At 38.0% G+C, this 14,435-nt stretch overlaps 1 protein-coding gene across 1 annotated transcript in view; it reads left to right on the forward strand.

The window, feature by feature from the left end:
* LOC135699297 (potassium voltage-gated channel protein Shab-like) overlaps positions 1-10,750 on the forward strand; it is a 430,144-nt gene extending 419,394 nt beyond the window's left edge. The window contains exons 16-17 of the mRNA XM_065219523.1: positions 11-189; positions 6,531-10,750. Coding sequence (XP_065075595.1) covers positions 11-186 — 176 coding nt within the window. The 3' untranslated portion in view covers positions 187-189; positions 6,531-10,750. The remainder of the gene's footprint in view (positions 1-10; positions 190-6,530) is intronic.
* Positions 10,751-14,435: the final 3,685 nt, after the last annotated feature.

Below are 14,435 nucleotides of genomic sequence, written 5' to 3' on the forward strand. Positions count from 1 at the left end.
TTCGTTTTAGAATCGGAAACGGCATTCTCAACATATCTTGCAGCTAGTAATAGTAATAATAAGGACAAAACATCGTTCGCCGGTAGTAGTTTGACGTCGAGTGATGAAAGTAAGACGACCACCAGCAGGGGGAATTCGGTGGAAAACCACGGCGGAAGTAGCGGCTACGGAGCATCGTCATCGTAGCAGGTGAGTTGAGAATTTGAGACATTTACTAACATCAAAATTCCCTACTTACAAACAGGGTTACTTCCACTCACTTGCTATAAAAAGATGTTTTTCGGAATTATGAAATCCTGAAATAGTAAATTACGACCGGGAGCTTCGGATTCGCGTTTTTAAAAAACAACTGTTCACAACTAACGCTAAACATCCAGTGAGCTTTATTCAATTTTGGTATTATAAAAATGGTTCTACCTATTAAACTGCATATGCTGCATTTCCTGTTGTTGTTTACTCGGAGCTGCTTATGCTGGCGGTTTATCGTGGACTTCGGTTCCGTGGCTGCTTACCCTGGTGAATGTGCTGACCAGGTGTGACATCGATCGGGCGGTATCGACTGGGTTAATGGCCGGAATGCTGACTGCGCTGGCTGATGATCGAGGTGTTGGTTAGAATGTTGACTCTGCTGGCTGGTGCGATGATCGGGTGGTTGGCCGAAGTGCTGACCGTGCAGAGTGGTGTGTTGACTGATGTAATTGTTGGCTGTACTGTGGCTGGTATGATGGCTGGTGTGATGGATGATATGATGGAGCCGTTGGTAACTAGTATAATGCTAATGAACTTGCAAGTTACAAGAAGAGGTCATGAAGTATATGTTTGACACATACAATCTGTCAATATTGCTTTCAGTGCGTCACAATCAGCGATTTCACGACTCGTGAGCGCTCACTCAGAGTGAACGCTCACGAATCATAAGATCGTTGATTGTGACGCTCTGAAAGCAAAACTGACAGGTTTTATGAGTCAAACACATACTTTACACCCTCTTCCTGTTACTTAAAAGTAAAACATACCATTATAACATCTAACGATTGCAAAATTCCGACAAATATTTTTGTATAGCAAGTGAGTGGAAGCAACCCTGCTTACAAATCTTGTTTGATTTCCGAGTACTTCTATTAAGATTTCAAATTCCTATGTCGTCTAGGAATCAACTGTTGGAATTCTACGAACTTCATCTAATCATACTAAGATGCTGGTCTATTTCAGCTTCGTCTGAAATTTTATAAAATTTAGCTGAAACAGACGTAAGTTTTAAAATCGCGGACATACATTCCAAACAGTCAAGTCGATAGGTCTCTGCTAGCCGTCGTTGCTTAATCACTGTCTGAACTGTCTCTGCAGTTCTGAAAATATGTGTGCTACATTACATGTACTCGTATTACATGTTTGCGCGAAATGGGCTCTGTTTACAAAAGCTGATAGGCACTTTTCGAGATGTGTCAGATTTTGTGAAAACAATGTTATGAAAGATTTGATTCAAATAACATCTTTCATCCTTTCAACGAAGACTATCCCTTAGTTATTTTTAATCAATGTATTTGTCAAGGCTCAATTGCGATAGCTTTGTGAAGCCGTAATGAAAAGTATATCAACAAGATTTCTTTAAGGTTGAAAATTCTCATTTCGCCTAAAGCCATTTTTTTCGGAACAATTGAATTATAAGATGTTATGAGCACATGTTTTACTAATAAGTTACAAGCATACAAACGCATACTTTGCAACCTCTTCTTTTACTAATAAAAAATATGATCATAATCATAAGCATCTAATAGTTTCATAATTTCGTAAAACGTTGTTTTATCTGAAATGAGTATTTGCAAACGGAAGTGGACTGGATAAAAGGTACATAGGGGCGAGCATGGCATTTTATGGGGGTGAATTTTTGGTTTAATCTCCGTAGCCGTTGTATCGGTGATTTAACGTGGGTGAAACACTGCAGAGCCGAGCAAGTGCTCTAGGTTACGAAAGGTGAACGGTCGATTTCTCAAATTCCCTGGGCATAGAGTATCATTATGCTTGCCACACAATAAACAAATTCATACCTTGGTTGGCATGGAAAGCTCTCAATTAATAAGTGTGGAAGTGCATCTAGAATACTAAAACCCATATTCTTGATTTCGTTCGAACCGTCCAAACGATACAAAAAAATGTGTATAGTTCTAACAGTTCGAACAAAAACACGAATATGGGTGTATGTTCAGAACCGACAAAATACTCGCAAAATAATCTTACAAAGTCTATAACAAGAAGAATATATCTCCAGAACCAGTCCATGATCTATTCCAAAAATAAATTTAATGCCGTTCTATGAGACCATGGTACCTTTCAATTGACAGTTGCTGTGTCTAATTTGGTGCTGTGGTTGCTGAAAATCTGAAAATGTGAATCCGTATTCATCGGAACATGCTCCAAGCATATCTCTAGAATAATTTGACTGGATCCAACAATATGGGATCATGGTACCTTTCATTAGGCGGTTGTTGCGTCCTATTCGGTAAAGTGGATGTTGAGAAACCAATCTAGGAAAATTTAAACACCTATTCACCGAAAAATTATCCGGTCTAATCTCTGGAACCAGTTGACCAATTTCAAAAATATTCAAACGCGTTCTGTGGGACCACGATTGGCGCTTGTTGTGTCCAATTTCGGGCAATGGTTGTTGAGAAACCGATATCGCAAAATTTTAATCCGTGTTCTTGATTCGTTACGTTTTTGTATTCGTAACAAAAAAGGTATTGATTAATGGTTCTTCCATCTCTTAAGACAGTTTCATCTTGATCAAGTCTTCTTTAACCCCCAGGGTGCCACGCCACATGCGTAGCGATGTTGTGACACAGCTTGTCTGTCCCGTTCCCGAGAAGCACGTTTGTTCACAGCATCGCCACGCACTTTGCACCCTTCCCAAGTAACAATTTGGATTTTATGAAGGTTCTGTAGACCATGGTTTAGATTTGAAGAATGCTTTAAAAACACGATAAAACTGTCAATGTTACTTGTGTTGGGATTTTGACAGTTAATCATAACTTCAGAACTTGAAATTGTCATCACCATCGGTTTGTATTCCCGAAAATGACCAGCTCGTACCCACCCTTCGCTTACATCGAATTCGATTTCTCGCAGCTGATGTGACGTTGATACAATCCAGATCAAATAGTCAACCATTGACGTTCAGTGGACCAATCTGATATCGGTAGATCGTTCTGTTTCGGAATCTTTAAAGGCATCTCCCAACTTGGACGCTCCTAAACATGGACATAATTCACAGGATCGAGCAGCAGTAAAATCGTCGCCATCGCTCTTCTGTTCTTCTTCGCATCTACCGCCGGCAACGTTCCATCAGAATTCGGTGTAGGCTTCACGACGTCACATAGCTCTTCCAGCTCTAATAATTTTCAGGTTGTCCAGTCCAAGTCCTAACAAACGCTGTATCGCAGGCAGACTTGATAAGCTATATTTAGCTAAGGAGCAGGTTAACGCCAAATCACGAATCGATTTACACGAAGCTTTGCATAATTCTCGCGCAACACGAGAAAAAGGCCTGTCATTGTTCTTTCCTTTATTTAACGTCGGTCTCTGTTCCGCAATCTAATGCCAATCACCGACGGACATCGATTGCCATCCATTGACGGCAATCGAATGTGCAGGAAGGCAGCTTCCACACCTGCGTATGATATCGCACCCATTCAATTCAACACACATGCGCCGGGACCAACGGCTTTACTTCCCTTCCGAAGGAAGACGTGACCAGAGATTTTTATGCCTCAGAAAAATCCCACCGACCTGGGCTGCGATTGAACCCAGACCCATCGGAGTGTTAGAAAGCAGTCACGCTTACCACTACACCACCGGGGCCGGCCTTGCCTATCATTGTTGATCGATTCTCTTCATCGATTTTCTCTTTCGCGAATAACCCGACTGCAAATAAATTTCCCATTCAGTGTGTTGATTTAGGCGCAAGCTAACACCATCTTCTGTCGAACTGTGCTGCGAGCTTAGCGAGAAATTCGTTTATGTTGCCAAAGAGAAAGTCGATGAAGAGAATCGATCAACGAGGATAGGCTTTTTTCAAATGTTTCGCGAGAATTGTTTGTTACGGGCAGTTTTTTTTCATATTTCTGCAAAAATTCGGACATTGTTGATCTTGTTTATTTTTGAAAATTGCGTTTTAAAAATGTTTCAATAAATTTTAGCACGAAATTTAAGAAAAAGTTGTTGATAAAGGTTTAGCCATGGAGATTAGTGCATCAATAAGACGCATTTCATTCAGTGTCGGTAACAGTCCATGGATCAACTTGTGTGTAGTATCAACTGTCATATTATGGTTTAACTGCAGAAATAATTTGACCTAGTTGACCGATCATTTTTAAACTTTCAGACAATAAAATATAACCCATTTGTAAGCTTTTGGCATATATTTTTCATTCAACTTCATCCGATCCATAACCGTACGATCGCACCTTACGCTTAACTCCACTCATTAGGTTCTGTACAACATCTGGCTGCAGCTTCTTCTGCACCCACTTTTTCTTCATGTCTTCCTCAGATTTAACCTCCTTGGGATGCTTCCGTAGTGCCTGCTTCAGAATAGCCCAGTATTTTTCTATGGACCTTAATTCCAGTGCGTTGGGAGGGGGGGGGGCATGTCCTTGGGTACGAAAGTGACCCCGTTGGCTTCGTACCACTCCATGACAACATTTGAATAGTGGCACGAAGCTAGATCCGGCCAGAAGATCGTAGAGCCCTCGTGTTGCTTCAACAGAGGAAGCAGACGCTTCTGTAGACACTCCTTGAGGTAGATCTCCCCGTTTACAATCCCGGTAATCACGAACGGCGCACTCCGTTTGCCACATGATCAGATCGCTTGCCAAATCATGTATTTCTTGGCAAACTTTGAAACATTCAAAGTGTTTTTATGTTACTTCATACGCGAAGTTAACGATTTTCAGAGTTGGTTGGAAATGCTAACATGAAGCTTTAGTGTGATGATTTATTAGCTAGAGAATGATCTTTTAGAAGAGGGTAGGTGAATAGTTCCGTTAGAGTACGGCAGTATGAAGCGAAGGGCCATTAATGCGACAATTTTTGAAGATAGACGCACATCTTTTGCCTAACCCGTACGATGTACGCGGAGACTTGAAGTATGTCTCCAAGTCTACAGGCAAAAAATGTGCGTCCCTCTATTGCTCATAAACTGACTGCGGCTGTGGAATAGTTAACCTATGTTTCAGATAGAGTTTGTAATGACAATCGTCACAAGCGTTTTGTCTAGATTTTTGCTTGCTCTCAAGGGCCACCCACATTAGATCCGTTTGCGTTGCGTTGACGTTAATTTGACAGTTAGACAATAGATTTAGCTGTCATTTTATCGCAACGCGTCCGATCCGGATCTAATGTGCGTGGGCGTGTTGATACCCTGCGTATGGAAATACTAGGGTTGACTGTATCTTACCTTAACACCTTCTTCCCCAGCTATTTGTCCCTAGTTACGTTTTTCAGGAAACATATTCTGTGCTCTACTCGTGCCAGAAGCCCTCTTATAAGTCTTAATTAAGATACATCTGTTGATTATGGTAATTTGAATACATTTACTAACATGAAATCAGACCAAGAGGGATTCTCCTGGTGCTTGTGCAGCAGAAATTTTCTTTTCTCAAGTTCCATGGTCTATAACTTTGAAACGTTGCTTTGCTCATCACTTTCAGTTGAAAACCTCATTATGGCTTTCAATCCCTTTCGCTGACACTCTATCACCGCTCTTTCAATGTGTTTAATATGCGTTATGTCCCATTTATTTTTAGATAAATTTGTGAATGGAAGATGAATTAATCATATTAAGTGTAATTTTCAAGCGTTTTTTCTCGTGAGAAATGCTTTAAATATGTATTTTAATTTTCCGTCATATACGTCATGAAAACTCTGTTGACGTGTTTCATGAACGACGAAACTATCATAGTCAAGCGCCCTCACTCGTCCGCTTCACAGAAGCTTGACAGAAAACGGGAGAAAGAGAGACAAGTGATTGAAAATTTGTTTGCAACTACGACTGATGTTCTAGAATGTTGCTATTAGCAGCTTAAAGCTGTTCGACTTCAACAGAAAAAGAAAACTAGCAGTCTCTTCGTCGCATCAATTATGTCTTTTAAAGCCGATATTGTGATATTGTGTGGGATGTAGTGATAATGTAAGATAGATTGTCTTCAAATAGATCAAAATATTTTTTTAAACTTTGGTTAATTTTGCTACATTCTTATCATTTATGAATTAACGAACGTAAACAAACAATCGAAGAGTGCTGCTAGCCGATGGCGAAGAATAGCACAGCCACACCGCATCACCCAGCCACTTTTTATGCAACATTGCTTGCGACTTAGCAAGTATGGTTATTTCCGACGCATAGCAAGCGAGATGTCATTAGTGAGTCCCGTGACATTATTTTGACGTAAAGGTTGTTCAAAGAGCTACGTCCGTGTGTCTGAACTTAAATTCAACTTTTTATATGCTGACTATCTATTTTACCTTTTCAGGAAGCTTCCAGAACCAACCTCAACGAAAAATATTGAAGCTATAGATAATGTTAAACCGGAAAACAAACCTGTAAATATGCCACTCTACACGTGAAACGTACGGAACACACTACACACTAAACCAAAGAGAGCAACAATTCAGAGGGAAACCCTTTTCGATAATGCAATCAACAAATTGAAGCATGTGCCGACAAAAACAGAAACCAAAAACCATTGTTAATGTAAAGTTAGAAAAAAGGAAATTAATAGTGACAAAACAATTGCAACACAAACTAAACTAAGATCTTTTAAAGACATTCGAACTAGGAAGGTAAAAAAAACACTTAATTTTAAATTCAACAGCAAAGGAATAAACGAAGCAAAAACATTATATCACTTCGAAAAACAGAAAAAGAAAGTAAACGTTTATGTTTACAAGCAAAATGATATTAGTCGCAACACACTGATCGTCAAATGCATCGATTATTCGTCAATCGCACTCTACTAGGCTAAAGGGTATTTATAGTAATATAAAAAGTGAAAACAAAGAAAATAAAATGTTACAAAAAAGGAACGCCTGTCCATATTCTAGTCATCGTAAGCTCAGAGAGTGATTCGTAGTGACAGCAGCAAACAGCATCAGCCGCAGCAGCAGCAGCAGAAGCCAGAGAACAAGCAACATGCAAAGTTTATAGTGCACTTTTAGCTTCAGCGAAGCTTCACCGCATCTTGTCATTAATTATTGTGAACCGCCTACACCCACTAGCCTGTAGGAACCACACGGAATGGGAGAGCTACAGTCCGCCATTCAATACCCGCCCGCCCGGCCATTGTACCGCCGCCACACGATCCGATAGAAGTACGCAAGTATGGCTGTTTGTGCTCTAGGCAAGATAAAAACAAAGTCTTTGTATATAATCAATTTTATTACCAATGGATTTAGAGAGATATAACAATTTTACTAAGGCAGCGCGCTAGAGAAATTGAAAATTAAAAGAAGAAAAAAAAAGATACAAACGATTGAAAAGACTTGAATTTGAATCTAAGTTTTATCTCTTGTTTTTCTCGAGAAACCCATCTGACAGAGATGAAAATAACTGATAAATTTTCGAATAAGTGATATTCGTTTCTAAAAGAATACAAACTTTTGATTGTATATTTATTCATCAAAAACATTTATGGAAAACTGTTTGTAATACATTCGATAGAGCAAAATGCAAAAAGAACCTACATTTTCAGGACAAATACGGGGATGTATAAATACAAAGACGTCAATAATTCCAGCTATCCTTATAGATACTATACGCTATAATCTTTATATCGATGAGTGAGATGCCTCTTCATTACGTAATGTGCTCGTCGTTGGAATCGTTCTTTAGTGAGAATTTAAACGCTAGGATCATTTAATTGAAGCTAAAAAAAAACATACCTTCAGTTATGATTTGAAATGAAATATCGGTTGTGAGCGACTTCAATTTCATTGAATGTTTTCTAACATGTGAGGTTAACGTTAAAGAGACAGATTGCTAAATGAATTCATTTGTATTGCACTAAAGTGGTCAACAGTAAGATACTTTCAACTCTTTAAAAAAAAAAGGCGCGAAGCACAGTTGCAACCTATTAGCGATAAGCGATGCGCTTCCCGAAGAAAGTCGGTTAACAAAATGAAAGCAAATTGATATTAAAGTTTGTAGTTCTTATCATAATGAAAACTCATTTTGATTTCAATTTTCACGACATTAGTCAGATACCATATTGCGTTTTCATTATGCAGTCAATACTTTTTGAATTAAAGCAACTTAACTTGAAGTTCTGCTGTTAACGTCTTGTTTTAAATTTAATTTAAGCATCTGTCGTTGAACTAACGATTATTGTTTATTTGTTTTGTTCAACACATTTTAGATCTTTCATTACTTGCCCGGGGTGAGATTTGAGCTCAAGTTTTTCAGCGTGAGAAGCATGGATGCTAACCATTTACGCCAGGCCCGTACTCAGTTAAACATTATGAATGCAAAATCAGATAACAAATTGATTTCTTTGAAAGCAAGATTAGCTTTCCGCTTGATTCAACAATGTAAAAGTATGCTCTCATTTTTGCTGTGTTAACCGTTAAGTCAACCAAAATGAGATCAACTGGAGTATTCAAAATAAGTTACATTATAACAGCAAATTTTGATTTCAATTTGATCTCCAGCTTTGCTCCGGTTGTTGATGATGCTCACTCCATGAGCATTGAACGTTAGAGAAAATAATACAGCCATCCCCCGAAGCCACTGAGTTGCACCCACCGCTTTTTCTCGGCGGGGATTGAACCAGTCGGTCTGATTTTTTGCATGTGATTAGGGTCAATGGAGAACTAGTCACTCGCAGAAAATCAGACCGCTTGGTTGAAAACCCACCGAGACAAAGCGGTGGGTGCAACTCAGTGGGTAACGCGTTCTTCGGGGAAAGCTGTAAAAGCAACCAGTGCAAGTCGTGTTTGCTGTGTCCCGTTCCGAATCTAGCCGTTACTGATATTTGGACACTCAATGACGGTCAAACGGTGCCCAAATCACGATTATTGTCGAACTTGCATGCACCTCGGATTTTCTATCGCAATAAGATAGTCAATATCATAAGAAACAGGTTTTGGAAGGCTATAAAATATTTCGTCTGCAATTTTTTGAAAAAAAAATTAGTGGAGGCGCATGGTACTTTGTTACTATGAATGGTCATAATTATGTTTTAACAAGTTTAAAAATGATTTATTCCTATAAATATACACTCCGCTGCTCGTTTTCATTCAAAATGAAGACTGTTGTAAGCAGCAACGCAACTCAAGAGCTTATTATTATATTTTGATTTGGTAATAGACACCTTGTAGTTTTCCCAATTTTTTGAGAAATGTTTGTGAATCGCTTCGATAGTTTGTTTGGAGAAGTACGCTAAGCCTTTTTCTTTGCTGTTACAAAACTCCGCCACATGTTTGTGGATGATGCGGAACTTAGGAGTGAACGGAAGTTGAGCGAATTTCCACGCTTTGCAGAACTCACTGATGCGTGTACCGTAATTCTCTCGTAGTTTTGCCCCAAAACAAGCATCCATAACGTTCTGCAGTATCTCTAGCACACTAACATACTCCTTCATGGTTTAATCACTGTTGTCCAGCAAACTTCGCTTCACCAGGAGACTGCGACAATGCTTTCCTTGATGCGTGATCCAACATTGTGCTTAATCTGGATTATACTCCGAAACCTTATCAGAAATTCACCATACCTAAAAGAAGTTGCAACGGCGGAGGTGGGCAAACATCTAAGATCAATGTTTCGTTTTTTTTTTTCGTGTATAAGAGGTATTTGGACGCAGTTGAAGTACTTTTACGATGCTCTGTTTTCTTTGACGAAACCAATTGTACGCAGCGCTCCAAACTTCTCACCCAATTAATTATTTTTCACTGTGCAAAAAGCACAATGAAAAGTAGGGCTGTTGCCCATCACACCTGCTATTATATTAACGATCTTTAGATCACCTAGAAGAACATTCAAAGTTAAAACCTACCGAATAAATCAAATAATATTGATGTGTCGGTGAAAAGTGCATTCACCGTACCGAGTTCTAGTTTCGACCGAATTGTGTCTACATTTGCATAGTTCTCCTGAACATTTTCAACAAGCGTGAGGATAAAACCAACAATCAATACGAAACTAACGATTTTAAATTGGCTCACTACTTGACTAGCCTATTGGTCCCAAGCAAACGATTAACGTACCCCATTCTAATCGAAATTCTAGTACTACGCAATGTTTGTTTTGATTTGCTATGAAAGTTTGACAGATAAAATGAGGGGTTAGTGGTTTTTCCTATGTTTCGAGGGGTGAATCGACTAGCTTGGGACCGAAGAGAGTACCAGAGCTGAGCCAAAAAGTTGAGCACGTTATTTCGGGACCTTCTAGTCTTAGAGTTACCTCTATGATAAAACAGCGCTTAACTCCAGAGTCCTTGAACTCTGACTGGTAAGAACTCTGACTGGTGTTTATCTTCAATAATACGGATGAATTTTGAGCGAGCCTTGGCCGCCGTCGATTCCCACTAGCAAACGTCCATCCCGTATGTTTCGTCGACCTATCAAGTAATCAATGAAACCAAATACTGATCGACAATAAACCAATTCTCGATAACTTTTTCAAAGGTACGTAGCAGCTTGTGTGAACAATGTATTTGATCGTCGATTTGGCGTAACTGGCAGCTCGCTCACACATTCTAACACTACCTTCAGACAGGGGAAGGTTCCCCTACCTGTTAGTGGTGCTAGTATGCGTGTGCGAGCTGCCAGTTACGCCAAATTGACGATCAAATGCATTGTTTACAAAAGCTGATACGTCCCTTCGAAAAAGTAATCGAGAATTGTTGTTCGGTGTAACTCGTTACACTGCCGCTAGATTTCGAAAAGGTCGTTATCTCAACGACAAAAAAAATCGTCAATATGTCAAGACATTTTTCAACCCAAATTGAATGGACACATAGTTGGATTCGTGGAGGGCCCGAGGATGTTTGGCAGTCTTTAATGAAATTCAATTAATTAAATTGCAATCTATTTAAACAAAAAACCCGTCAATAATTTGACCATAGTATTCTTACCGCTTGAATTCCTCACGAATTTATCAACATCGCCGCCAGCCATTTGGGCTCCATTTTTAAGCTTGGCATCCTTCGAGAAATCATGTGATTTTTCCGGATGAATAACCGTGAAGCATTTAGAGCAAACCTTCACTACATTTGGTTTTTCGTGAGAAGAACATTTGACTTTATCCACTGAAACTTTCTGTTCCTTCATTGGTTTGCTTAAATGATTTGATCGAGCAACTGGAGACAGCTTACAGGAGTGTTGGTTGAGCCCTCGTGGTTACTGTAACATCCTTACTGTAATCGTGTACTTTCACAGTTCGGTGTTCCAAGCCTGCTTAAAATAGGTTCATTTGATATTATTCAATGAGCTCAAAAATTTGATCTTGTTTAAATTATCTTTCGATCTTCGGTAAACGGGCAGATAGCAACATCCGCACAGTACTTTCGGATATATTTTATCAATTTCATTGTATGTATCAATTTCAAATTGTGACACTGCAACATAGCTTGATTTAGATTCGTTTGACACATACTGCGCAAAAGTATTTTTACAAGAAATACAAGGTGGGCACATTGTGTAGTGATGTGAGTACAGTTGTCAAATTATTTCCCGGGAACAACATAATCAGTGTCAGTCCAGGCACTATTTCGTAAATAAAAAAACTGAAGTTAAGAATGCTTGTTTCAACCTGTCGAAATTATTATTATTAGTTTATAATACTCCATCCATAGTAGCATGGTTCTTTGCAGCCTCTATTGAAAATATTAAAAAAATATATATATAAAAATCATATAGGAGAATTTACGTATTCTCGTCAATCTAAGCAGCTTCCGCACTTCTATTAGCATTTTCTCAGGGTCACGCACACATATGACGTGTCTGTTTGATTACATTCATCTGCTGCTAGCTATTCTATCCATTCCAATTGACAGAACTGCCCAAAACGGTTTGAAAACGTTTTTAAGGCGCTCCAAACTTCTCAGGTGAGTGTGACTATTGTCGGCAACCTCTTTTACTTCGACGACCTTTCCTTTTAAACTGCGTGTTAACCAGCTGTTCTATTATCGGCAACTCGAAATCAGCCGTATTTTGATGTGCTTATGTTTCATTTGAAGAAACACCTGGCGTAGCAGGTTTGCTCAGTCGTAAACATGTATTAGGATTGAAGCTGAACGACTAAGGAATCGTTTTAATACATTCAGCGAACTGTTTTAAAGAGAAAATAAAGCGAAATTAACGTTTAAATTGTGGCTGCGAAAACAGTCGATAGGTTTCGAAGCCATCATTTACCTTATTTATTTTTTTCAAAAAATTGCCGACGAAATATTTTCTAGCTTTTCAAAATTTGCTTCTACCCAGACAACCAGAAGTCGTATAACAATGTACAGACAATATCGTAAATTGCTACAGTTTAAGTCAAAATCGCATTTAAGAATGGCATACTTCGCATTATGTTTAAGTTAAATCGTATAGAATGCATATTTCCGACTTATTTGCGATGACTCATTTTTCCGTTGTACTGTATCACAAATTAAATTAGATTACATCGTAAGACCTTTCAAAATGAATTTGTTATTACATATTAAATCGTATATGATGTTAAATCAACTCGTTTAAAATAAAAATTAAAATATGCACGTATATGGCCTCCACTTTTGTACGTATAAGCCATTTCTTTGCATTCTATACGAATTGTTTGTATGCATATATGTTTGTATATCACGAAAACGACTTTGAATATACGTGCATTCTGGTTGTCTGGGTAATGCTATTGAGTATCTTTCTGCGAAAGAAAATCCAAGGTACATGCAAGTTCGATAATACTAATCGTGTTTCATTTCCATATGCGAATGTGTTGGTGCATGCGCTGATAAAAAGTCGTTAGCAATGATTTCAAATTTCACTCGTTTCTGTGTTTCTCATCATCGTGTTTCTCATACTGATAAAAGTAGCTTATTTGAGTATTTTTCAGATCAGAGATTATTACTACAATGATATTCGTGAGAGCATCGCGATTTCATACATCATTGTTAGTGTCTCAAAAATGACAAGATGTGTTTTTTATGCCCTATTGTGAAAGCGGTCAGTAACTTTTTATTTATTCCAGTCAATTCCTTGGCTTACGGACTGTGTCCAAATGTTGCCTTGCTTACCTAGGCAGTGTCTTATCGTTACCCACATTCATCTATTTTAAGATTTTAAAATGGCCAGGCAACATTTAACTTACTTCAAACGATTCCAACGCACGTAATAATCTTTCCTATTCCAAATATAAAACCCTCTTCCTACATTCAAAAACACATTTTCATATGACATTCAGATATAAAAAAATATAATCAAGAAAATCGTCCTGGACAATCAATTATTTGCAGCGCAGTGAACTGTCAAATCAAAAACTCATCTAAAATCATTATTTATTCAGCATTACAGGTGACGATAGAAGTAAACAACCGAATTTCAATCTGCAATCTCTACCCCATTTATACAACAAATACACACAAACACCTTCAATCACAATCCAAAAGAGAACAATCACAAACACACACACTTTTTCCGTGTCTCACTGTTGTACACTCTGAAATCAAATCAACATCACTTTTCCGACCGTTTGACTTTAGCAACAACGTATGAGGATAACATACATTATTCGAAAGCAATACAATCTCTAATATATAAATTAGGCATGATTTCCAAGAAAAAGACCGAAAGATGAACTAAAAACAAAACATTTATATACAAAAAGAAAACACTTTCAATAGCAGAAAACAGCAGCAGCAGCAGCAACAACAACTACTACAACAAAAACAACCAGAGCTATTGCTTGATATTACGTTTCATATCACAACACGTTCTCTACCTTTCTTTTGCTGCAGCAGCGAAATAGCTTTCACGTCTAGAAAGCAAGCAAAAACTTCTTCTCAATTACACGCAAAATGCTAAAATTAAAACAAAAATAAAACGAAGAAACAAGTTTAAGAAACAGTTCGCAACGGGGTTGTTTAACAATAAGTCAAGAAACGAAGAGATGTAAGCTTCTTTGCTCTCTCTCTCTCTCGAAAAAAAAAATACAAAATAGAGTATGATCATTTTTAGCAAAAGATGTAAAGAAAAACTTTCAAAGAAAACCAAACAAAAAAGCAAAAACGATATGAATCTAATGAAGAAGGAAGTTTAAAAAAAATGATGGCTTATATCTGTGATTTAAATAACTAAAAGAATAAAGGTTAAAGAATGTTAGTAAACAATGTACATTAAAAGAAAAAAAAAGTAAATTTAAAACTATGTTAACATTGAAATATAACAAAAATGTGCTTTTTAAA

The sequence above is a fragment of the Ochlerotatus camptorhynchus genome, unplaced genomic scaffold (assembly GCF_037179485.1).
Source record: "Ochlerotatus camptorhynchus isolate MF236.1 unplaced genomic scaffold, CSIRO-AGI_Acam_v1.1 ptg000105l, whole genome shotgun sequence".
In the NCBI taxonomy this organism is placed as follows: domain Eukaryota; kingdom Metazoa; phylum Arthropoda; class Insecta; order Diptera; family Culicidae; genus Ochlerotatus; species Ochlerotatus camptorhynchus.